A 25,032-nucleotide genomic window follows, 5' to 3' on the forward strand; every position below is an offset into this window, starting at 1 on the left:
AGGAAGATCAGAAAAAAAGCTTCAGAAGAGACTTTTCAGAGCTGCTGACATGCAGCCAAGCCACTGCAGTTCCTCATAATCTCAAATGAATGCTGAGCCAGATCATTAACAGTTAATTCAATAGCTACAGATGCAAGAGGTTGTTTTTCTCTGTACTGTGTAGTTTGCTCTCGTTGCTAGTTCCCGTTGACAGCCACAGCTGAAATGTCAGTAAGAAGTGTGGAAGGGCGAAGTACAGAAAGGGGAAGACACACGTAGGAGGAGGGAGGTTTGCTTCTGCACACGTGCGTGCAGGAAGTGTTCAGGGCTGGGCAAAAATTAAACGGTTATAGAAAAGATATGAATCATGTGTTAACGCTCTTGTGAGACCAGAAAAAAGTCCCCTCCCCCTCCTCTCCCATTTAAGGGAAATTTGTAATTTATGGGTCGAGAGCTGCATAGCGTGTGTCCTGTCTTCCCCTTTTACTTCACAGTGAGTGTTTAAATAACATCATTGTAGTTGTAGTTCTTAATGGGTGGGTCATTCACTCATCTTTTTGGTCTAAATGTCTTTTTCAGTTCGGCTGATCACTTTCAGTCTGGTTCAGTACAAGAAAACCAAAATGTGTCAATCACGTCACTGTAAAACACGAAGAAGATAAAGAACGTTGCTCTGTTTCAGATGATGTGAACACTGGGTCTCAGCACTGTGTAGGTTTCAGTCGAGGCTATTCATATGTTTATAAATGGAATCTGTGATGAAACCCTGAGGTTGCTCTGGTTATGTGTTGAGTAACCATCAGTGTACAGATGTGAATGTTGTCGGCAAGAACACATTCCTGAGGTGACGTTAAGAAAAACAAAAGGGAAAGTAGAAGATTATTGAAGAGGAAACGATAAATGTATGGAAATAAACTACTCAAAAAGGAAATTTCCAGATACTCTGATTTTCCACCACCTGAAGCACTGTTTCTTCTTTCCTCTGAAATGCTTTGATGTCACGCACTTGTTCCATAAGTTCAGTTTTTTATCACTGCATTTCAGCAGAATATGAGTAAGAACGAGTAATTTTCTTTTTATTGGTATTCTTTCTTTTAATTTTCTTCTTCTCTAATAAACAAATGATTAAGTAACATTACATGAATGTATACATTTTCCTGTTGAATTCAGGCTTTTATTGTCTGTCATTTCTAACAGATCCAGCTTTTCGTCTGTAATGTAGTCTTACAGAGCTTACATTACTTAGCAACCACATTAATTGTGTCTAAATACTTTTTAAGGCCATGTTGGTGATCTATTATTTTTACCCTACCTATGCTACTAACCTATTTTTTCTCATACTCAAATGTTATACTCAAATACGGAACAAGTTTATCTGTCACTTTCTGCTGTGGCTTTTACACTTTTTTTTAATGACTACGTCAAGGTGCCAATAATGTGACGCCCAAAAGTTTAAGTGCTGTGAATATTTTTAAAAAAGTTGTGCATGTGGATATTAAATTTGTCAACTTCCCTTTTTTATTCCTTAGTATAACACTGATATATGGAAAATTCTTTGCTATTTTGGGAAAAGAGAACAAGACAAGGCAGTGGGCATATGTTTGGTGCATTTCAGTTTCTTGTAACCGTTTCCTCACCTGATTGTGTGCTTCACCTCCATCACCTTAAAATAAATCATTTTGAGGTCTATACACGGGAAACAAATGTTCTAGCTCTGTTGGTTTACCTGCCTGTTTTTTGGTAACAGGCATCCAACTTGCGGTTACATGAAGCAGAGTCAGTGGCACTAATGAGACAAAGCAGTCAAATATACAGGAAACAGCTGTGAGAGCGCAGTAGTGAAGAGCAGAAGGCATACAGTGAACTTTGCCATCATAAATTTTCCATAAAAACTATTTAAAAGATTATTTATGGAAATGTATCTCTTAAATTCCTGTTAAAAGTCATTTTAGAAAAACAGTCTTATGTAATGTAATATAAATACAGATATTGACATTTTATGATAATGGTAGGATTGCAAGCATTTCACACCTCCCAGTGGTTTTTAAGCTTAGGGTTTAGCTTTTTTGCATCGCACTGTGGTGTGATATAGAAAGAGATTTAGTACCTTTTTGGTCATGCATCTACATGACAACCGGAAATGCTCTGCAATTTTCTGTAATTTTGCAAATTGCTTTACACAGTTGATCTATTCCCTTTCAAAATGCATTACGCCTAAGTGCAGGGGCAAACTCAGCAGCTGGTATAGCCGTTTAATGTACTTGATGGCCAAGCTGGAGGTCATCAGTTGTGCAGTCATACCAAGTGGAGGAAAGTGCAATCAGAATTTGTGATCATGTTACACAATCACAAACAAAACATTTCCAGAGCTAATGATGGTTTGTGGGCTTTGTGCTCAGTGTTTACACAGATCGTTATCTCGAGAAGCACGAGATAACAAGAAAATGGAAACGACTGAAAACTCTGGAAAACACTGATTACATAAGTTTACACTCCAACATCAGTTCTTATTTTGGTTGGGTAGCATTATCTAGAAATTCCACATGCGTGCACTACTTTCTTTTGTATTTAATGAAAAGCTGATGTGTTTCCAGATGGGGTGCAGCTATAAACTGAGAGTGCTAATTGCAATTGTTCTAGGAGTAGTTGCACTATAAATAAGATGACACTCTTTGAGTTATGAACACTCCTGGTAACCTTTTGAGCACACGGCCAATTGAATTTTGAGGAAAAACAGCACTTTCTCCCACAGACTTCATTAATACAGATAACTTCTGAACAAGCCCGAGAGAAAATGGAATTGCACCCACTGGCTAAAATCAATTGGCATGCGTGTGCATGCACCCCAAGCAGAGCTGCAGAACAAAACAGACTCCACTAAAGCTGACAAGAAATGAGCACTGGGAGGTCTCAGAGGTTTAGATGACAAAACGTGCTATGGAAATAAGTAATCAGTAGCTCTTTCTGTATGGAAGCGACACTAATGTAATACAAGTTCAAAGATCACATTACACTTCTGAGTACTTTATTAAAGTATCAAGTTGCGATTATTGTTAATATTTTTCTTAGTTTTAAAAAACAAAACCAAAAAGAACTATGTGGTGAAGTGTGGTCGGCGGTGCCATGCGGACGCACCGGCACGGCATCCGCAATCACGCCCGCCGTGTTTAAAAACACGGGGAAGCAGGGGTTGAGAAGAGTTGTGGTGTGATGAGTGTGTATTTAAAGATGGCTTCTTTATTGCACCACTCTCTGGACCCTCCGTGTCTCTATCGCACCACAAACTAATTCTAAAGAAAACTGTCTGTGGTAAAGACAAAAGAGCACACTAATGAGAACAAGGTTACACGTTAATTCACAACCAACACATGGACAGACAATTTTGTGTTATATTGGTCTACAACAGAAAAAAATCCCTCCTGAATGTATTGTTTACAACTGTCACATACCCTCATTGAGCTTATTAGATACATTTTTCTAGCACTGCACTGGCCCCCCTTTTGCCTTCAAAGCCCTCATAAAAGATTTAACACGGTGCTAGAATTTTTCCTCCGAAATTCCGAGCCATACAGACATGATAGCATCAAACAGTGATGTGAATCTCCTGTTCCACCACATTCCAGAGATGCTCTGCTGGATGGAAACCTGGTGATTGTAGAGGCCATTTGAGTACAGTGAACCCATCATGAGAAACCAGTTTGAGATTATTTGAGTTTTATGACAATATGTTATCCTGCTGGAGGCAGCCATCAGTTGATGGGAAATATACATTCCTAAATGATACACTGTGGTCATATATGAATCAGCATGATGGACAATAGCACTCACGTAGTCTGCGGAATTTTTTAAAAAATGCGAATTTGGTACTGAGGGACCTAAAGTGAGCAAAGAAAATTTCCTCATCACCACCAGCAGTCTGACCAATTTATAAAAGGAGGGATGGATCCACGCTTTCATGCCATTTATACCCAATTCTGACCCTACCATTTGAATGTTGCTGCAGAAATTAAGTCTCATAAGCAGGCACATTTTCCAATCTTTTATTATTCAGTTTTGGTAAGAAGTGTGAATTGTAGCATCAGTTTACTGTTCTTAGGTAATAGGAGTGGTACTCGGTGTGGTCTTCTGTTTTAAGTTTCATAAGGTGCATTTAAGGTGCATGTCAGATTCTGTTCTGCACATCTTTTCTACAATGAGCAGTCATATGCAATGTTCCCTCTAAGCTGCGCACGTGCGCAATTGCGCACTGCTGGCACGGTCTCTGCGCACAGAAAATCTGCGTTGCGCACAAAAAAAAATCTAACCTGAATTGAAATTAAAATAAATACGTTAACAATTCTGTTTAGCAGTGTTAGTCAGTAAGTGACTGGCTTCTCCCGTATGGGATTAGAACGATGCTACCTTATCCCATAGTCCAGCCAATAATGCGATTCACATTCGTATGCGCAGTTAATCAACGTCGTTGACAGGCTATGACAGCGTAATTATGTGCCGACACCGGAGTTTTAGCTAGCAAAGCGGCGTGGCTGATGTGGAGTGAAGCCAATGTGTACAACCATTGGAGATGTGAGCAGGACAGACGGAACAATTGACGAAAAAAGTGTGGACTTTATAGCAGTTTTTAAATTGTGTTGATCGGCCACGTAAAACCAGAGTTATGATAAAAATATCTGCAATGTTTGGTTTTCTTCCTGAATACTATCGTTGTTTATATTTACTGCGGGAAGAAACGGTAAAAACGGCGTTTTATAAGAAAAAAGGCTCGAAAGCCTGTGAGCAAAAACAAACCCCCACCCCCCTCTCTCTTTCCTATTCGTCCAAAAAAGTACCATGTCGACCAATCAAAAAATGGTATGGCAACGTGGCATCTAGTTGTTAAGAAACGTGGGGAAGTTTTAAAACTTCCCCACGTTTCTCCTAATTAGGAGTGACGGCGGTGTTTTGAGATGTGAGAGATTTGAGACGTTTAGCACAAATCTTGTGTAGTTAGTGTGTTTTGTTGCGTGTGTCAGAACAATGAGGCGACTGCTGAATGTTACAGGTGTTACAGGAGTGATACATCTCCTGTTGTCAGGCCTGCAGGTATCAGGCTGTTGTTCTCCTTTATCTCATAGTGGACAGAAATGATTTTTTGGAGTGGCACAAATAATTTGTGTGGCATCAAATTTGATACAGAACAGCTGATTGTTCTGTAAATAGTTTGAAATGTTTATTTAAAAAAACGCCTTGGCTGCATTTAAAAAAAATTAGCTGTTTTCAGTTTGGCAAATTGTTGTTTGCCAAACTGAGTTACTTTTTTGAGGAGTAACTATATAATTAATTGCCCAGCATTGGTCATTATATACTGTATTTTACAGACAGAGAGTTACAGGACTCTCTCCCAGACCACAGACTCATACTCATAATACAAGTCAGAGCTTTATTAAAAAAGAAAAAAGAAAAAAAGAAAGTTGTGTTTTCGAAATTGGGGTTCAAGTTATTTTTACTTCCAATAGTGTTAACATACTATACAGGCCAATGGCTAGATTTTTTTTTACATTTTCATTGTAAGTGGGCTAAAGCAGTTAATTAAAAGTAGTCTAACATAAATGTAAATGCTGTAATTTTATTATTTTAATAAACCATGTAACTTGGATGGATTAGATGCCGGCGTGAGCACAGTGCACACGTCTGATGTCGCTCAAAGTGGTCCAAGGGACTGCTCAGGGAGTTTGTGTGTTCGCTCAGACACATGAAAAATTAGAGGGAACATTGCATATGAGTTACTGTATTGACAATGCTCCTGTGACATTAACAAGCTATTTTCACGCAGAGAACTGACACTCACTGAATATGTTCTCGTTTTCAGACCATCCTCTGTAACAGCTAGAGATAATTGTGTGGGAAAACTGCAGCAGACCAGCAGTTTCTAAAACATTCAGGCTAGATACCAGCAACTATATCACATTCTTTCCCATTTTTATGCTCCTTTTGACAGGTTGTCCTGACCATGTCTATGGGCCAAAATGCACTGGATTGCTGCCATCTGATTATTAACTCTGTTATATAATAAGCCAATCAATTATTCCAGAGAGAGAGAGAGAGAGAGAGTGTGAGTGAGTGAGTGTGTATATATATATATATATATATATATATATATATATATATATATATATATATATATATATATATATATATATAGACTGCTAAACCTAGTGCTTGCAGCTGAAAAGAACACTTTCATTTAAGAAGCACAGGCTCATTAATCTGGATGGCTGAAAGCTTTTTTGCTTTCAGTGGAAAATCTTGAGTGAAAACAGAAATATTTTTAAGCCGTCTTCCACCTACTCTAACAAACTAGACTGATATTGCTCGTCACAGATAAAACTCAATAGAAATGTAATTTCTGGTGCCAGGTACGTCTCTCTGGAGGTTTGGGCCTGTCTCTTTTGCTTACTAAGTGGAGGGCTCTACATGACAGTGCAAAATCAATGGTCTGGAAGATTGGAGCTGATGAGAGAATGAAAGTTACTGACACTTGAAAGAAATAAAAGGAGGGGAGGAAAAAGGAAAAGAGTCTATCATCTGGCATTGTTTGACAATGACGATGGGTGTAGGGTAGGAGCAACAAGGGTGCACTTCTACCAGTATAACTGACTGAAGAGTACTCATTTCACAATGGAAAAAAATTCAGCGTCTTTGCCTCCATTGCCACAGGGTCCTCTTGAGTGCCACTCAGACTGTGGGGTGTTAAAAAAAAAAAAAAAGGAAAAAAAAAAAAACACTGTCTGTGCTTTGAGAGCTGGGAGTACTTTTTTTGTGTGTCTCTGGTTACATGAATACCCAATTCCATCATAATTTTTTAGTCCATGTTGCCTACATCTGTACGCAAGTACCAAGCAGCATATTTGGGGGGGAAAAAAATCTGCTCTTCTTTTGAGAGTAAAAGAAATAACAGCCTGTCAGGCTGTGAGTAGAAAACTAGTGGTGCAGAACAAGTCGTCCTTATTCTTTTGTTATGCTTTAAATGAAGCACGTCTTTTTCCATAGAGAATCTAAGGCACAGTAATGGCCCTTGTTTCATAAATATATTTATAGGGAAAAAGCAAATAATCTGTATATGGCTGACAAATATTTTAGGACTAAATCCGTATCTGCTCAGGTCTGTGTGCAATTTCTCAGGAAGCAGGTGAAAATGAGCAGGTTCCAGTTATGTATGCACGGACGTCACATTAAATAAAACTTCCAAGACAAATACAATGCTGTAGGAGGTTTGTATTATCTAAAAGCCAGGATCATCCTTCAAACATGTTATACACAGTCTACACATATTTGACAGCTATATAAACTTCAGGTTATACATTCATAAAACAGGCCAAAGTAACTACAGTATGTTCAATGATGAATCTAGATAATGCTACTTCACAGAAACATGTAACACATCGACATGAAAGGTAGTCAATACTTGTACAAGATAAGTTGTCCAAACTAGTTTAGTGACCCACACTGTCCACCCATACACTTACATCACAGGGGAACGTTTGCTTTTGCTGAAAGATGCGTTCATTTATCTGCTCATTATTAACGGTACAAATCATTTCAGTGACCTGCTTGACCTCAGACGGGTGACAACGAGTGATAACACAATAAAGAGCAATTTTCAGCAGTAGCTACAGAGAGTTGTCACCGATATACGAAATCTCACGACGGAAAATTGTCCGGTGAGTGCAAGTATTAAACTGCCCCCACGCTAGTTCATTTAAACTCATAATGGCATCTTTAATTACATATAATTTTCTAAAAGGCCATTGTGGCCACAAACCTGTGGTAATTACTGGAGGATTTGCTGTCGCCAGATCGATACCTTTGGTTTTCACTATAGAACACGAATTTATGGGAATGCATTTGTGAATATAGATGGCTTTTCTCAGTGGAGTCACTTCAGTAATTACCAGCACAGAGGAAGTCTTTTGTTGCTGTAAAGAGCTCCATCACTGAAAAGAGATTGAACTGAATTTTCTGTAATTCCAGTCAGTCCCATTAAAATAATATATTAAAGAAAAAAAAGAAGCATCACGTTGCTTTTAATTTCGTAACGTTTTGGCTGGATTTTACTACTGTTTGTATAGCAAAATGTTTGATTCTTTGATTCTTTTCTGCACCTGTGATAAAATGCCATTTCCTTGTTTGCTCTGATGCACGCTACACTGACAGGGGGAAAGAACATGCTGTTTTTCATTCCTCTGACAAATTCGGATTTACGGTTCACTCCGCAACTTTTATCTGTAAAGGCACCCTGAACAGATGAACAGGGAACGTGAAATAGAGTTGAGCAGTCTTTATCATAAAAGAAATTCAACCATTCAAAAGATGAAAGAGGACCAAGACGAGCAGAGTAAATGCTTTAAAGGTTTTCTTCGGGCTGGAGGAGAGAAATTGGATTTATAGCTGTGACACTGAGTGCTCTCACACAGCTCTAATCAGTCAGACACTTTATTTTATAAAAACCGCATGATTCTTCGCAAGTGTGTCTTTTTAGAGTACAAGGCCACCATCCCCTTCTCCTTCTCCCCGCTTCTTTCATCCTTCCTAAATGAGCGTGAGTCCTCTGCCTCTCTGTGGTCAGAGTATGCTGACCCTCTCTGTGAGACCTTGCATATCTGCATCCTCCCCGCCGTCCTCGTCATCGGAAGCCTGCGCCGGAGGAGGCGGCACAAAGTGAGCAGGGTATGGCAGAGTGTGTTCACGGGCGTACATTTGCCAGCGGCTGTCATCGCTCTCGTGGGTAATGTAACGTCCCCCGAGCTTAGTCTCCAGTTCCCGCAGGTCAAGCCACGTCTGATAGTCCTGGGAAATGACAAACAGGAATAAACACGGTGATGAAATCTGAGTGTCGGGAATTGCAAAGATTTGATCGATGTTGAAGGTGTTGTTTAATCACACACAAATGCATTTGTTTGCGCGGGCACATGTGCATGTGTGTACATAAGAACTAGAATGACCCTGAAATGATAAATTATGCTTTCAACCCACTCGTGGCTACCGTGACACTGAATATTAATTAATGACATTCTGGCAACTAAAAAAACAACAGCAATAGCAGCCTGTTTATCCACCACTAAACATTTTGTTTTGAAGCAGGCATTTAAGAGCTGTGCAGTCAAAGAAAACAATTTTTTTTAATTAATCCCCTTTCTGTTATGTTTTCAATAAAGTTAAAAACCTCCGGCCTTGAGCTGACCTTTCAACGCTGGGATTTGTGTGCATAGACCTCGGCTTTATTGTTGCAATTTTCTTTAAAAGCAACAAATTTTATTGAAGCAATTTCAAGGACTTAAATTGCTGCTCAGAAACTACAGTTACTAGCATTTACCACAGAAAAGGGGGCCTTTTCTTGTACATTTAATAGCCAATAATAACGGATAAAAAATTGTAGGAACGATAGAGTGGAACAGTCAGTCATTCATTCAAATGTGTGCCTGTGAGCAGTTCATTAATATAGTACCTGTAAGTATGCGTGGCTGAGACTTTTATCTACACTGTAGCGTTTCCTCATCTTAACTTGCAGCAGGTTGTTGATCAGGTCAATAGCTGGAAACACAAACACATGCTTTTCAATAAAAAACAAACGACCCCTCACTCACACACAGACACACAGACACACACACACACACACACAGACACACACACACGCACACAGAAACCATCAGAGTTGTTATCTCTTTATCATACCTTTTTTGTCTAGACACTAAACCCGACTTTAGTTGTGGTAAAACTGCAGTACAACTTATCACAGATCAGATTGGCTGCATTCTGAAAACAACATTCAGGACTAGTCACTCTTTGCTGCCCTTTCTCATATGCACTCATACGTTTTATTTTTTTCTCCACTACTAGGCAAAGGTGATGTTTAATAACAATTTTATATATTGATTACAAAAACCAATCCAAAAGCTTTTGCAGGTATTGTAAGTGTACATCAACGTCCATCTCAAGGTTGTTTTTAATAGGAGAAATCTCCTCTAGCTGATTCCCACTCTGAGATTACCATCACTGGAGATCTGCTTCCAGGGATTAGGAGGATACATAAAGGCTGCGTTGTGGATCTGGTCATTGATATCTTCGTCTTCATTGAATGGGAATGTCCCGCTGAGGCTGACGTACATAATGACGCCGACTGACCACATGTCTAGTGAGCGGTTATAGCCCTGGTTTAACAGAACTTCTGGAGCCAGATAGGCAGGTGTGCCAACCACTGAACGACGGAATGACTTCTCTCCAATGATACGGGCAAAGCCAAAATCACACAACTTCACCTGAGAGAAGAAAACAGTCAAGAACAGAGACACATGACTGCGAGGCATCTGATAAAATAACAAAATGGCAGGAAATGTATATGAGCAAGTGCAGAAACCACATGTGCTGCAAACGAACTGGTTGGGCAAGAATTTTTTGTGTGTGTGTGTGTGTGTGTGTGTGTGTGTTCCTGTCTAGCTATCTTTGTGAGGACCAAAATCTGCGTTCTACTATACCTGTGAGAACCAACAGTCACTTGTGAGGACACACAAACCGGTCCTCAAAAGTTTGAAGGCCTTTTGAGGCTCAAAATGTGGTTTTAGTGTCAGGGTTACAATTAGGTTATGGTTAGGTATAAAGTAAGGGTTAGGCATTCATTTTTAATGGTTAGGGTTAGGGTAAGGGGCTAGGGAAACCATTATGTCAATGAAGGTCCTCACTAAGATAGCTGAACGGGCTTGTGTGTGTGTGTGTGTGTGTGTGTGTGTGTGTGTGTGTGTGTGTGTGTGTGTGTGTGTGTGCGCGCGCACGCGCGTGCGTGTGTGCGCGTGTGTGTGTGTTTACCTGTGGGAAGGGATCGGCAGAGGCAAGTAGCACATTTTCAGGTTTTAGGTCACAGTGAACAATGTTCTTAAAGTGCAGGTGCCTCAGAGCTGCAAGAATCTGCATGCACACCAACGTCATGTGCATACCCAAAACCACGGGAGCAAGATGATCCAAAACAAAATCAAACACAGCAAAGCTTCATTTTAGAATATGCAGAAATGTATGGTTCAGTAAATGTTCATCATGACAGCAGAGGAAGCATGCAGCGAAACACTGCAGCATCAGAATGCCATTTTAGGCTTGTGGGCCTCTACTACCCACTCTCTACCGCTATGGGACTTATTTGAAAACGCATACACACCTGCGTGATGAGGAACTTTGTGAGCCTCTCGGGCAATCTGCCTTTTTCGCTGGAGAGAATCATCTCCAGCATGTCACCGTGTAGTTTCTCCATGACCACAAACACTTTCTCTGGGGTTTCAAACATACACTCCAGGTTCACAATGCCCAGGTGACGTAAACTCTGAGAGATACAACAGAAGGGTGAGGGGAGTGTGGGGACAAGGCAGACGATAAGAAAAAATGTGTTGCGTGTAAAACAATGAAATACCAGACATAAACTGTGATAGATTGTGAATCTAAGTAGCAAATATAAATTGGGCAAAACAGGAAGAACGTCACAGGAGGGGATAAACAGAAGGGACCAGACCATGACAACCAGACAATAAACCACAGGAGAAGGAAGCAGAGAATAGAAAAGTTATAAACTCGGTTTTGGCAAACAATATAGATATTCCGCAGAAGTCACACATATGACATATGTTCCATAAATAATAATGACTGCATAACTGCATTTGTGTAAAATGCCGAGCTGAAGGGGGAAGTTCAGACTGACTAGTGCACCACTACCTCCATCTGCTGGGGAAAAAATCCAAATTTGCCACCCAAGAAGGTGAAATCAAACATACTTTGTTATTTTTCAAAAAAGATATATTTTAAACAGACGTTGTTAATGTGTAGTCTTTCCCTGTCACATATTTGGCATGAATGAAAATGTTAAATGGTTTTATACAGTCGTGTAATTTAGTTGAATTCTATATGCAAACTTTCATTTTTGCTCTTGTTTCAGAAGTTGCGATCACATAAGGAAAGGAAAAACTACTACTTATTTAAATACTGTCAATGACTGCGAGGTAAAATAATTAGAAATTAATCATTTAAATAAGCAAAACTGACCTTTTTTAATAGTGTAGATTAAAATCTGGTTATTGTGATACTACAAAGCACAGATTACTATTACATTATTACTGTCTCAATGTGTTTAATGGTAGTTTTTAATATTACAAATGGTTTTTTACTTTCTTTCAGACATAATGAGCTTGGAAAGAAAGCATTTAGATTTAGTTTTGTGGAGATATTTCACCTCTCATCCAAAATGCTTCTTCAGTGGAGAGTCCCAGGTATTTAAACCCTAGTGGGGGTCGTCTCTTAAGAGAGTCTTTGACCCACTTTTAATCGTGTCAGTCATCACATGAGCCGAGGTGTAAAAAAAAAAAAGATAAAGTAAAAAAGGCATGGGTCATTGCCACCAGAGGTTTCGGGTAAAACCACCGTATCATGTGACCTGTTGAGATCACCTAACGCAGGTTGTGAGTGCGGGCTGAGGTGCCTGGGAAAGAATGTCAAGACTGTATTTTAGGTGGCTGACTGTTGGTGCAATAATGTGACCTCAATAGGACATATGACCTCTTGGCAAGGTCTCACAGTGGGTTTGCCCGAAACCTCTGCTAGCAATGACCTCTGCCTTTTTTTCCACACCTTGGCTCATTTAATGACTCACATGATTAATAGTGGTTTTAGCACAAAATGCTTCTTGGATGAGAAGTGCAGTCGCTTTCTTTCCAAGCTTCTTAGACGACCATGATCTGAATGATTGACAACCTACACAGACACTTTTAGATGTAATCATTAACATGATTTCTTCTGAGAGAAAGTCCAGTGAAATGCGTGCGTTTACCTGCAGGATGGCCACCTCATTCCTCAGCTGGCTCTCTTGCTTGGTTGGAAAACGAAGCTTGTCGATGACTTTGACAGCCACGTCTCTCCCCGTCTTCCTGTGCTTTCCTGAAGGAAGTTTGTGCAGGTAACAGATTGTTTACATTGTGACAGTAAACTGAATATACACACATGTACAATTTTTTTTAAGGACTCCATGTACATCATTGTGGCAATTTGTTTACGTGTTTGGTTTTCACCAAACATGGTGCTGCGCATTATGGCCAAACATCTTCACTTTGGCTTTGTCTGTCTAATGGACATTGTTGCAGATTTCTTGTGGTTTGCTTAGATGCAACTTTGCAAACCTAAGCGGCGGTGCTTTGTTCTTTTTTTATACAGTTTTCCCCTGGCATGCCTTCCTTACACATCATACTTGTTCAGTTTTTTCTAACTGTGTTGACATGAACTTTAACATTTAAAATGCTAACTTGTGATACATATATGTCTATCTCTACACACCCAGATTTTTATTCCATTTTCTAACACTTACTCTGGACTAATGCTGGCATGAGAAACATCACTTTTGAAAACTGACTAAAACAGTCCTCCTTAAGACCTGTAAACAGCCTATTATGTGTCAAATCAGGTCAACTTTAAAAACACATTTTAGCACAGTGCATGATTTGCAGAGGTTGTGAAATACAATCTTGCTTCTTGTTAGCTTCAAACTTTAGACACCACTGCTTCCAGCAAAGCACTTTAACCATCAAATCAATGGACTGATCAATTCCATTGTCGGATGTAGGTCTCCATACCTCCATACACTACTCCAAATTGCCCAGATCCAAGCACTTCATCAGCAAAAATCTGGTACACTGTGCCAATATCCTGTAGGGATGCAATATTTCATGCATAATGCTTAATGTATAATTGATGTCAATATTGACAGAAATTACTTAATTTGACCACAAGTCATACCACATTCTCTTGGATTTGACTGTTGGACACAGATATGCTGATAGAAGCTTGTCCTGGAAAAGAAAAACAGTGATAGGAATAAAGCATAGGTTATGCAGTGTAATAGTTCTAAATTATGTCTTTTCATCTTGGTAATACAATCTTGCACAAAACAATTTCATCAACCTGTTTCTCAACTTACTGTGAGGCGTATTCCCCTCAGCTGGCGGTGCGTCCTGAAAGATGACTGGCATAAGGGCGTGTCGAATGGCGCTTTCCCATGCTTTTGCCACCTCACGTCCAATGCCACTGTTGGGCGCCACCTGGCTTGGGGAGGGAGGTGTCTGTGGGACAGTCTGGGGGTGGCTTTGGGTCACAGAGGGGAGGATGTTGGGATCCTCCCCTACAAAGTAGCACATAGTGGCTGTGATAAGCTCAAAGCAGTGGGGATTGGTGCCTTGGGAGACGAGACTGAAGTTAGAAGCAGGACGCAACTCCAGGATCTCAGAAAGAGGGATCTCCTGCAGGTGGATGAATGAACGGGTTAGCAAAAGAAAAGGGCTGCACACTTTAAATAAATCTTAGCTTGTTAAGACAAAAGCTGTCGTTACCTTGTAGTATTTGTTGGAGGTGTTATTCTGGAAAAGGATGATGCACTTACAGTCCAGACGCCAGTAGTGCCTCTTTCTCTGTTGGGGGTTGGAGTAGGGTGAGATGTTGGGATGGGACAACAAAAATGAGCGTGGTGTGGTGAGGGCAGAGTGTAAAGGATGGGGCATGGACCGGGGGGTAAATTTCAGGAATTAAAGGGGATGTCACCAAATGCCAAAGGAGAAGAAGGATGAAAAGGAATTTAAGCTACCAGATGAACAGGTGGGAATCGAGAGAAAGAAAAAGTGAACGAAGAGTGTTAGTTCAGCCAGTGAAGGGGAAAAAAAACACAAGAGGAATAAAACAAAACAAGTAATGAAAAGGTAAATAAATTGCCCTAGAAAGTCAAATATAGATTTTAGATCTTAAGAGAAAGAAGGCAGGAAATGGATTTTAGGTTGAAATTATTATATCTGCTGAGTGCTGTAATGTTTTCAAGGAGCTTCAGCCTCATACACAGAAATATTACGGAAAAGAAAGCAATAAAGTGCATGAAAGCGGGGACCTCATCAAGGTGGAAATGGCTGCAAAACAAGCTGCTAGACAGAGAAAATAGATGTCTAGAAGGAATTTACTGCCATAAATCATAGAAGAGAAAGTGAAGAAAGTGAGTTTTTGCATCTACAATAAATTTCCTCAAGTCTCCAAGTGTTCCACTACTTTTCAGCAGAATTGCAGAGTGGTTCATGTATAGTTTTTAGAAAGAAGGCAGTACAGGAATCATGGGTAGTGTTTTTACCAGTGTGTCTTTATTGCTGTAGTGAACCATCCACCCTTCCTTTATAGCTGTGCTGGATCGACGGGTTGTTTGTCTCACAGACTGTACCACCCTCATTAAAGGGATGTAAACACTATAAGGAAAAGGAGAGCATTAAGGTAGTCAGCAGGTAAAATATGAGTTTAATTACATTTTTATCAGTCTGTCTATAATATTCTTAACAGGACACCAAAACGTCTCACACCTTTGATCTCCACTAGCTCCATCCTGATTGTTGTCAGGTGAAAAGGAACCAGGGATGCTGCAGGCCTCGTCCGAGTCATCTATTGAAGACTTGTCAGAGCCGTCATACTCACTGCTAAAGTCCATCGGAACCTCGGGGTCCGCAGTGGGACTCAACATGTCTGAGCCCAAAAACAAACAAGAGAAGCGCAGCTTAGCCTTAAATATACTATGAAACAAATGCTATTACCATTCATCTAATTCTAAAATGCTATAGAATCTAGTTCACTTCGTTGCAAACCAACACCAAGAATACTTACCAGAGTTACTTCTGTTTTCTGAGAAGATAAAAAGATTAGTATAGTGAGTTTCAGAGCTGTTAGATAAAGTGTTATACTCTCAAGTAATCTAATTCTGACACTGAAAACACGTGTTATCAAATCCATGCAGGGTTAACAGAGTTATACACACACACACACCACAAAAGCTAATACATTCATCTTTACTCACCTCCAATGGTCTCCCCAAGGCAGTCATTAGGAACTTTGTATGCACATCGTTTGTGGCAGTTGAACTTACAATCTGAGAAGGTTGCAGAAACAGTTCAGGTAAACCAGAAAGACCAGTGAGCATTCTGCATCCCACTTAAGGTCATACAAAGAAGACACTCTCTTCAGCTCCGCTCACCTTTGCACTGCAGACCCTGTCGGAAAAGTCCTCTAAGAAGCCTCTTGCAGTACTGGCACACCGTCGGTCGAGTGTATGAGTGAACGGCGAACGTGTGGGGCACCTTTACCTTGCTCATCAGCATCTTGTCGAGATGAACTGGTCGCCCCGTGTAAAAACGCCGGGCGTCGCTAGCTGTCCGTGGCTGGCAGAATAAAGAGGAAACAAATTTTTAGTGACAGTAACAATTGTTGAGGTGCTTAAATCAAAACCTTTGGAAGCTATTCACCCTGTAGCCAAAGTAATTAATTACTTCATTTTTGCTTTATAGCCTCCTAACCTTAATTAATAACTGTTGATTTGATCAGTGAACTTGTCAGCAAACAGCTGAGTGACTCTATGGAATATCAGCAAGTGCTTCCCATCTACCCTCCTACAGTCAACATTATTTATGTAAACAGTAGAAGCAGTATTAAAGTGGCCATGAAGTAAAATGTGTGTTAGGGTTACTAGATTTGGACACTTGAAGCTGTGCTGTAAAACGGATTTGTTTGCAGTTTTAAGAGGTCCTAAATGAGTTTTCAGTCATTTCATATAGATAGCTAGGGGAAAAAAAAAAACTGGTGAGAAAAAAAAGGCAACTTAACAAGTGCCAAATGTCAGGCCACCACTAATTACTTTGAGGACCTGTAATCACTAATTTAAGAAAAAAGAAAAAAGAAAAAAAAAAACAACCCCAAAAAGAAAAGAAATCAGCAGATGGTGCAGGTGTATATGGAATGACCCAGCTACTCACATTTAGAAATTACAGAGCCACACTGTTATGTTTTTTTTAGATCTCCCTATTCACAAAAGTCCCTTATAATGAGTTTCTTTTTGCTCCGTTTTTGTTTTCAAACAACACCCAAGGGAAATATGTGACTCCTTAGCTGTTAAATGCGAAACTTTGTTCACCCTTGAGTCGCTGTGTATCTGTCTGTCCTTTGTTGTTGGACGGAGTGTTTACATTGTTTTATAGTTCCTTCTCTGAAAACATCTTCCTATTGTAACTAAATTTCCAGCTGAAAATGGCTTAAAAAACACAGGAAGCTGTAGTTTTGGGTGATAATTAACTTGTCATATGTTTATGATTTTATCTGGTACATCATATATATGCGTGTCCGTGCCAGCATGTGCGTGTGTGCATGTGAGGTCTCTCCAATTAGATGGCTTTCCTACTTCTTTTTAAATTGGGAGCCAATAACCAGGGGAAATCAGTCAGTGTTACCACCCATCTAATTAAATGTTTTTTCTACATCTTCTTTGCAAATAGAGTTGATGAACTGGGGAAATCAGCAGCAGTAAGTATTGTAGCCTCAACGGACCTAATCTGTTTACTTAAAGTTCACTGAAATTGCAGTGCAATGCCCCTTTAGCGGAATGCAGTCAGACAGGAAGAGTTTCAGATGAATATCTCAAAAGCGACAAGACTACTTGCGTACACAGAGAAGGAAAAAAATATCGCTCAATGAAGTTTAATGAAAACTGTTTGGGAATTAGGAATGTCTGAGGAATCTGCTCAGTGTTTCAGAAAATGTGGCAGTCAAAAGAATTCTAAAAGTGACTTCAGTATTATGTGGATAAATGCAGCAGTACCATTTGAGTGTGTGAGCGAATAAGACTCGCTTCTTCTGCACAGGTGGAGGCTGTCCCAACGCTGTACACCGACTCAGTGGTGGAAAGGCGCAGGGACTGGCTGCTGCTCAGCGACGTGGTGGACAGACGCCGTTTGCGAGCCCCACTACAGTTGTTCGGGATGCTGAATGCACAGCGCTTGTGGTAGTTTAGCCCGCAACCTGCAGGGGGCAGCATGCATCCAAGAACGAGGGAGCAGAGAGATGGACCATATTTACTGAGTGTTCAAATTTGTTTCACCATATGAGCGTCTAGTGTTATCCACACTTTTTCTCACTGTTTTTTCCTCACCATCACATTTCAGTCCTTGTCTAACCAGCCCAAACAGCATTTCTCCACAGTGATCGCAGAAAGCCGGGGCCCGGTACGAGTGCACATTGAGCGCGTGGGGCCGAATCTGGAAATCTTCAAACGTAGCTGCCGCTAAAATAGATAACACGTCGCATTAGGACAAGATACAATCACGGTATTGTAAGGGAGCAAAATGGAAAACGATTAGATGAATGAGATACAAACGGGATGGAAAAATAGATCAAGTTTCTGACTGTGAACACGAGGGAAATTACAGTTTGAAACAATGAAAGAACAGATTAGGATAGTGTAAAGTAGGACCTGTAGTAAAATAAGCAGATAAGGATGAAAGCAATGAAGTAATTAAAGATAGATAAGACAAATGGAAAGATGATTTCATTTTTGATATGGTTATCTTATGAAGAGAAGAGAAGAACTTACCAGAGAGCACTACCTCCACCAGATCTCCCTCCTGGATGTCGCTGGCAGCTTTAACTAGTTGTAGTATGTTGTTGGTAGATGTGTCATGCTTGAACAGCAATATCTTGTCGTAAATGCCATAAAATCCGCACTCTGGGAACTAGAAAATACAAAAACAGAGGTTAGGAGAATCAACTGCAGCCAAGGCAGAACTCTGATTAAGTCATATTTCATTCAAAATAATGAATGACTAATAAATGACTCAGCTCTCGAAAGATAGATGATGAATGGACATTAACTTTACTCATTAATTCCATTCTATTAATTTTAAATATGATATACAAGGTCAGCATTTTTATGACCCTTCAAAAAAACCAAATCTTGAACATTTTGTCCAGTTTGATCCCCTCTAAAGACAGACGACTGAATTTCAAGCAAGGCCTCATTGTTGCCAGCACAGACCACTCAACACACCAGCCTATTTTTAATGCTACTAAAGAAAGTATCTAAGGGTTGGCTGTTAGAGTTTCTGCAAGCAATGCAAATTTAGTCCATTATGTACTTAAAACTACAACTTAAGTCACCTCATTCCAGTTGCCATTAACAGTAACAAGATCTGTTATAAGAATCTCCCGCTATTATAAAGTGTGAACATGTCTATGCATGTTCTCAAGCATAACTTCTACTGTAGGTCTCCAACTAATTCTCGCATGCTCTGCTATGTAACGCTGCAGGGATATATAACCGCTGACACGCAAACACATGCTGATGCTATCGCTGTTAAACAAGAAACACAAGCTGATTTCCACAAATCAAGCAAGTCGGTCGACGGGGAAGGCAAGACAAAGGAGAAACTTTATCCTCTTTTCCTGTCAGTCGCACAATGGCACACACAAGCGTGCACAGGTGTTTCCATGAAGTTCTTTCAGAGATATGAGAGATGAGCGTGTCAATCAGAAGTCAGCAGAGCGAGGGAGGCTGTCATAGGGAAACCCTGCTCTCTTGAATAGTTAATACAGTCTGGCTCACTTCAGTGGCCACACCACACAGGACACCACAGAGAAAGAGAGGGAGCAGGACCTTTCTGTGCTTTTATAATAATTTGTTTTTAAGTAAGCACAAATGAAAAGGGAACCCAGGTCTTCAACTTGAAACAACACAATGACACACACCACCACCACCAGACACACCCTCTCTTCTCCCCCTCATTTCCCTTTTTTCCCCTCGTCTGCACATAGACAGTCTGCCTCTGTTTCCCCAACAGCCACTCCACATCACCACATCTGAAATCCAGGCCTGGCTTGTACTGCTGCCAAGCTACACAGTGAGTTCACCACGCCCCGACATTGGCCTGCTGCTACTGACCACACAGTCAACAAAAAGTCACAAAAAGCACATATAGTGGCATTTATTTAAAGGTCTCCAGCATCCACTGCAACCAGAAAAGTCACAGGTATAAGGGCTTGAACATTAGAAATGAACACACACCCTTGATTTAAAAAAAAAAAAAAAAAAAAAAAAAAGTAGTTGGTAATTCTGTCTGGCTTTTCATGTTAGGCAAGGAGCTTTTAAGATTTTGTTTGTGATAAGAGTGGTGAGAGTGAACTAAAACAAAAAAGCCACAAGCCTTAAAATCAGAATAAAGTTCAAGATAGTACAATTAGAACAAGACTGAACAAGTATGGCTTTTTTTGAAGGGTTACCAATCAGAAAACATCTTCTCTCTATTAAGAACAAGGCAGCACAGCTTAGTTTTGCAAAGGTGCATCTGAACCTTCCAGAGCAATGTCCCCTGGATAGATGAGACCAAAGTGGAGTTGTGTTGCCGTGATGCACATGTGCCACCAAACACAGCATATCCGCACAAACAACTGTTGAGCACGGAGGTGGGGGAGTGATGATTTTGGCTTGTTTTACAGCCAAAGGATCTGGACAGCTTGCAGACCGTGAACTTCTCTGATACCAAAGTATTATAAAGCTTGAAACAATGGAGCGGCTGCAGAAAAATAAAAAAAATAATTAAGGTGTTGCAATGGCTCAGTCAAAGCCCACACCTCAACCCCACTGAGGAATGCAGGCATTTATGCACATTTATGCTTTCTTTAGGTCCTGCCAAAGCATTTCAATGAACTGAAGCAACGTTGGAAAGAAAAGTGGTCCAAAATTCCTCAATAATGTGAGAGACTGATAAAGCCACATAGAAAATTATTACTTCAAGTTATTGCTGTTAAAGGTCTTTCTGCAAGTGACTAAATCATGGGATTTAATTCGTTTTCACAGAAATGTGCAGGTAAAAGATCTTTTTCACATTGCTGTCGTTTTGGTTTTTATGGGGCATCCTTTTCTAAAGTTTCAGTGTTGATGTATACACTGAAGTGGTGGGACCCTACTTATACAACAACAATGGTGAAAGCAGGAAGCTTTCTGCATAACTTTATGTGAGGTTCAGTAAAAAGAGTGAAGCATAGCCATATCATCTTCATTACTACTAATATCACTACTACTAGTACATCTCATGTCTGTTCAGTTACTATGACAAAGAAAAACAGTGGAGACAAAGTCTTTAATATTAGTTGCTGTGAAAACGCTTCTATTAATCGTGCAGATTACAAATGTAATGTTGCAATTTTTAAGTTCTGTGAAAAAAAAAATTAAATTTCAGAATATATCCAGATAAAATTAAAGCCATCTTAATGTTTCTGCAAGTGAGAATTTCTTTTATGGTTCTGTTTTTGTTTGTTCAGTTTTCTAATTTGAGTTAAATGACCCTTTAATCCCAACACTCTGGCACAGCAGTTTTTGGCTTCAAGTCAATCAGACGTTGCAGATACAAATGAGCAGAGGCTCCAACCTTTCCCCAAGTACAGACTTAAAAACCCGCAATCACACACAGACTGATGTCTGATGAGAGTGAATCATGTAATAGCTACATGCATCGGTACCAGGGATTGCCACAACTAAGACCAACTGCAGCCATTAGTAATTACAAAACACCCACAGAGCCCAGATCAGAGGAGACTCCAAGCTCTTTCCAAATCCACAGACAGCCGTCTTCTATGAGCCCCGTGACGCTATTTGATGCCAGCCTCTCTGCGATTAACCTCACGCTGTTGATCTCACAGCTCGCCTCTTAGCAGGCAATTCAAGGCAGCTAGTCATATTATTCTGCACATTGTACCGTCCAAAACATACACACTGCAATAATCATAACTGCAGCTGCCACGTCTCTGCACACCACAAGTCTTTACAGCTAGGCTGAAAAGCACAAAATCCAAGCTCCGTAAAACCACTGCAACCTCATAAAAAAAAAAAAAATACTAATTTTCTTTTTTTGTAATGGTGGAATAAGAATAAAGTACCACAAATAATTTTCATCTATGTCAGCATGCTGAGAAATTTAATCATTTGCCTTATAATCATACACTGTATATATTGCTGTGAGGTTAAAAGCTAAGACGTGGAGTCTGAATATATCTGTTTGTGTACATTGTGTGCACAAAGACCTGATGGCATTGTAGTATATAGTTAGGTGTAGTATAGTGTGATGAGGTTTGCCTGCAGAAGGGGTGGATCTGTAGCTGCTTTCTCTGAGGTACCAGGGATCAGGTTGCCCAGTGTTCCCTCTACTATTCAGGTCAATGAAGCCATTATGAGTGAAATGAATTATGAACTAGGATTTCTTTATGTCCCCTGCCTTTGTTTTCCCGTCACCTTTAATTTCCTCTTCAATACTAACTGTCCTTTAAATGCCTCTTTTATTGATTAGTCTTCCTTCCTCCTTTTTTTCTGCCTCCACACTGATGAGAAACAGGACAGCAACTGCTTTATAAAGTAAACTAATAAAGACCAACATTGTCTTTAGTGTGGTTCACACTCTCTCACACAAGGTGATGTCATGGTAAAGTTGGAAGCTAGATCTCTCACTTCATCACTGACTTGACTAACACACTTTGTTCAGAAGGCTTGATTTGCGATCTAATCGGGACATTATTAAATAACAGACTATATGATAGCACACAGTCATGGTAAAAAATAAATAACTTCTCAATACTAAGATTTTATGGACACAATAAAAATAATCTGGACCTTAACAGGTCTTAAAAGTTAGTAAAAACAACCTGAAATAAACTACAAAAAAAGAAATAAAATCACATATTAGATCATATCTTTATTTATTTGCCAAAAATGCAGAAGCAGTGTGTGAAAATCTAACTACACCCTACAGTTCAATAGCTTGTAGAAGACTTTTAGCAGAAGTAACTAGAAATAATAAATTTTCTGTTTATTTTAATCAGTTTCTCACATCACTGTGGAGGGATTTTGACCCACTCTTCTTTATGCCATCATTTCAATTCAGGCATTTGTTGATTCACAGCTCTCTTAATGTCCCACCAGAGGACTTTGATCAGGTTGAGGTCTGGACCTTGACTGGGCGATTATAACACCTTTATTTCTTTCTGTTTCAGCCATTCTCTTGTAGATTTGATGTCATACTTGGCTTCATTGTCTTGTTGTGTCACCCAATCTAGGCCAAGCTTTACCTGTCAGACAGATTGCCTCACATCTGACCGTAGAATACTTTGGTATACAAAGAAGTTCATGATCAAATCCATGACTGCAAGGTCTCCAGGTCCTGTGGCTGCCAAACAAGTCCAAATCATCATCCTTTCCGCGCTGTGCTTGACAGTTGGTATTGGATGTTTGTCCTGATGTGCTGTGTTTAGGTTTTTCCAAACATGGCTATGGCCAAATATCTCCAATTTGGCTTCCTCAGCTCAAAGACTCCATTGTTCCAGAAGTCTTGTGGTTTTTTCAAATGCAATTTTGCAAACTGAAACTATGCTGCCATATTCTCTTGGAAACCTTTCCAAACAAACCAAATCTGGTCAGTGTTGTTATAATTGTACTTTCATGAGCCCTGTAGAATCTGAGGATTTTTGCCAATTCCTCTGAGAAATGCATGGTCTAACCTTGAAATGAATTTCCTGCGATGTCCACTCCTGGGAAGAGTTCGCTACAGTGGCTCAACTGCCTCCATCTTATACTATTCGTAGAGCAGCAGAAATACGGAGTAGCAGTCCACTGGAAAGATTGGCAACCATTCTGAATCATCTCCACTCTTAACGGCATTCGTTCTCACTATAAAGCGATGGAGTTATAACCCTTCCCAGACTGATGTGCAACAACAAATGCTTCGTCGCTGACGTCTTTCCCCATCTGCTTTTATAGAGCTGCTCACATTAATGGATGGTCGGTCAATCAAGAGCATTTGATTAGCAGGACCTGGCGACTACTTATTCCCTTAATGAAACAAATATAGGTTTACTTACAACTGAATAAGGGTGTACTTTCTTTTTTACCCTAAAGGCAAAACCCTTGTTCCATTACACAATGGTAACAATTAAATGCACAAATAACAATTTAAAGTTTCTCAATACAGGCTTCAGAGAAAGAGTGCATGATATTATTACAATATCCAAAGAACATGCGTAATGATGACAAAAAACAAATAACGAACATCAAGCCTTGTTGTTCAAGCGATGTTCAAGCCTTCAGCACACATGCATAACTCAACTCTACGGAGGCACCGTTAATAATGAGCAACAAGGACTACTGAGTAATAAACGGTGTCACGACAGCGGTTTCTTTCTGCAAAAAAATGCCAAATCAAATTCTGCATGTTTAAAAAAAAAAAAAAAAACACAAAACATGGCTTCGTGGTAAGTCTGGTGCTAAGCTGCCTTGCAGTCCAACACTGTCACTGACTGAAAACATCTAAAACATGCTACTGATACACATCTGTAGATTGCTATAACAACCTGTAATAACAAATAGTGTCTTAAGAAAAAAAAATGTTTTCATTTTTTTAATCAAAAACTAACTCACAGCAGGCAACCTCACATGGATCAATTGCTGCTCTCGTGTAAGCGGTGGCAATATATGAACAGATGTGGTTGACAGGAAGCTGTTCAAGTACTTTAAAGTTTCAGAAGGCAATCGTGAACAGCCATGTATCTAAATTCATAACCCAAGCAAACATCACCATTGCCACCCGAAACAATGACAAGTGCCACTTTTTTGTTGATGTGGGCCTTTGTGTGCTGTTGCAACTTTCAACTTTAATGAGAGCAAGATATATTTTTTTAAACCAGATTACACAGGAACACAGACTCACACAAAAGGATTCAAACACAACAAGTGATGTGCTCCTTATACACAAAACATCATCTCAGTTTGTGCCCTCACACAGATACCATCAAAGTATTGGCTATTGGGAAATTTTAGCTTGGGGAGAAAAAAAACAAACAAAAAACAAAACCCAGACACATGCACACTTGAGGTCACATCGATGCTTGCCATTTCCTCTCTTACTTTATTTCCTTGTCAATCACCTCAGTCTTTGGTCATATAAAGCAGGTCACATGCACAGTGGTAAAGAGAGAGATTTTTATCTGACATCAAACAAGTGCAGGCAGTTTAGATCATTTTTTAAATATTCTACAAGTTTTTCAAACTCTAGAAGGGACGAAAAACTTTATTTTGCTTTAGCTGATACCCCACGTACACATCGGCTACTTTAGCCTCTTGTGATGATGAGTTGTTCTGAGGAATGAATGAAAGACGAGCCAAAATTT

The 25,032-nt window shown here is 39.8% G+C and overlaps 1 protein-coding gene across 2 annotated transcripts in view; it reads right to left on the reverse strand.

Annotated features, from left to right (window-relative positions):
• Positions 1–7,218: 7,218 nt before the first annotated feature.
• Positions 7,219–25,032, reverse strand: part of prkd2 (protein kinase D2) — a 32,167-nt gene continuing 14,353 nt past the window's right edge. The window contains exons 2-19 of one of the 2 annotated variants that reach the window (XM_063493400.1): positions 18,419–18,557; positions 17,978–18,109; positions 17,648–17,847; positions 16,034–16,217; positions 15,857–15,928; positions 15,667–15,684; positions 15,369–15,528; positions 15,146–15,257; positions 14,367–14,444; positions 13,958–14,276; positions 13,777–13,829; positions 13,614–13,686; positions 12,818–12,924; positions 11,162–11,323; positions 10,819–10,917; positions 10,007–10,274; positions 9,464–9,549; positions 7,219–8,805 (exon numbers count right to left, since the gene is read on the reverse strand). In XM_063493400.1, coding sequence (XP_063349470.1) covers positions 8,581–8,805; positions 9,464–9,549; positions 10,007–10,274; positions 10,819–10,917; positions 11,162–11,323; positions 12,818–12,924; positions 13,614–13,686; positions 13,777–13,829; positions 13,958–14,276; positions 14,367–14,444; positions 15,146–15,257; positions 15,369–15,528; positions 15,667–15,684; positions 15,857–15,928; positions 16,034–16,217; positions 17,648–17,847; positions 17,978–18,109; positions 18,419–18,557 — 2,487 coding nt within the window. In that variant the 3' untranslated portion in view covers positions 7,219–8,580. The remainder of the gene's footprint in view (positions 8,806–9,463; positions 9,550–10,006; positions 10,275–10,818; positions 10,918–11,161; positions 11,324–12,817; positions 12,925–13,613; positions 13,687–13,776; positions 13,830–13,957; positions 14,277–14,366; positions 14,445–15,145; positions 15,258–15,368; positions 15,529–15,666; positions 15,685–15,856; positions 15,929–16,033; positions 16,218–17,647; positions 17,848–17,977; positions 18,110–18,418; positions 18,558–25,032) is intronic. The other variant, XM_063493401.1, reaches the window with a different exon arrangement.

This window comes from Pelmatolapia mariae, linkage group LG14, assembly GCF_036321145.2.
Source record: "Pelmatolapia mariae isolate MD_Pm_ZW linkage group LG14, Pm_UMD_F_2, whole genome shotgun sequence".
Taxonomy (NCBI): domain Eukaryota; kingdom Metazoa; phylum Chordata; class Actinopteri; order Cichliformes; family Cichlidae; genus Pelmatolapia; species Pelmatolapia mariae.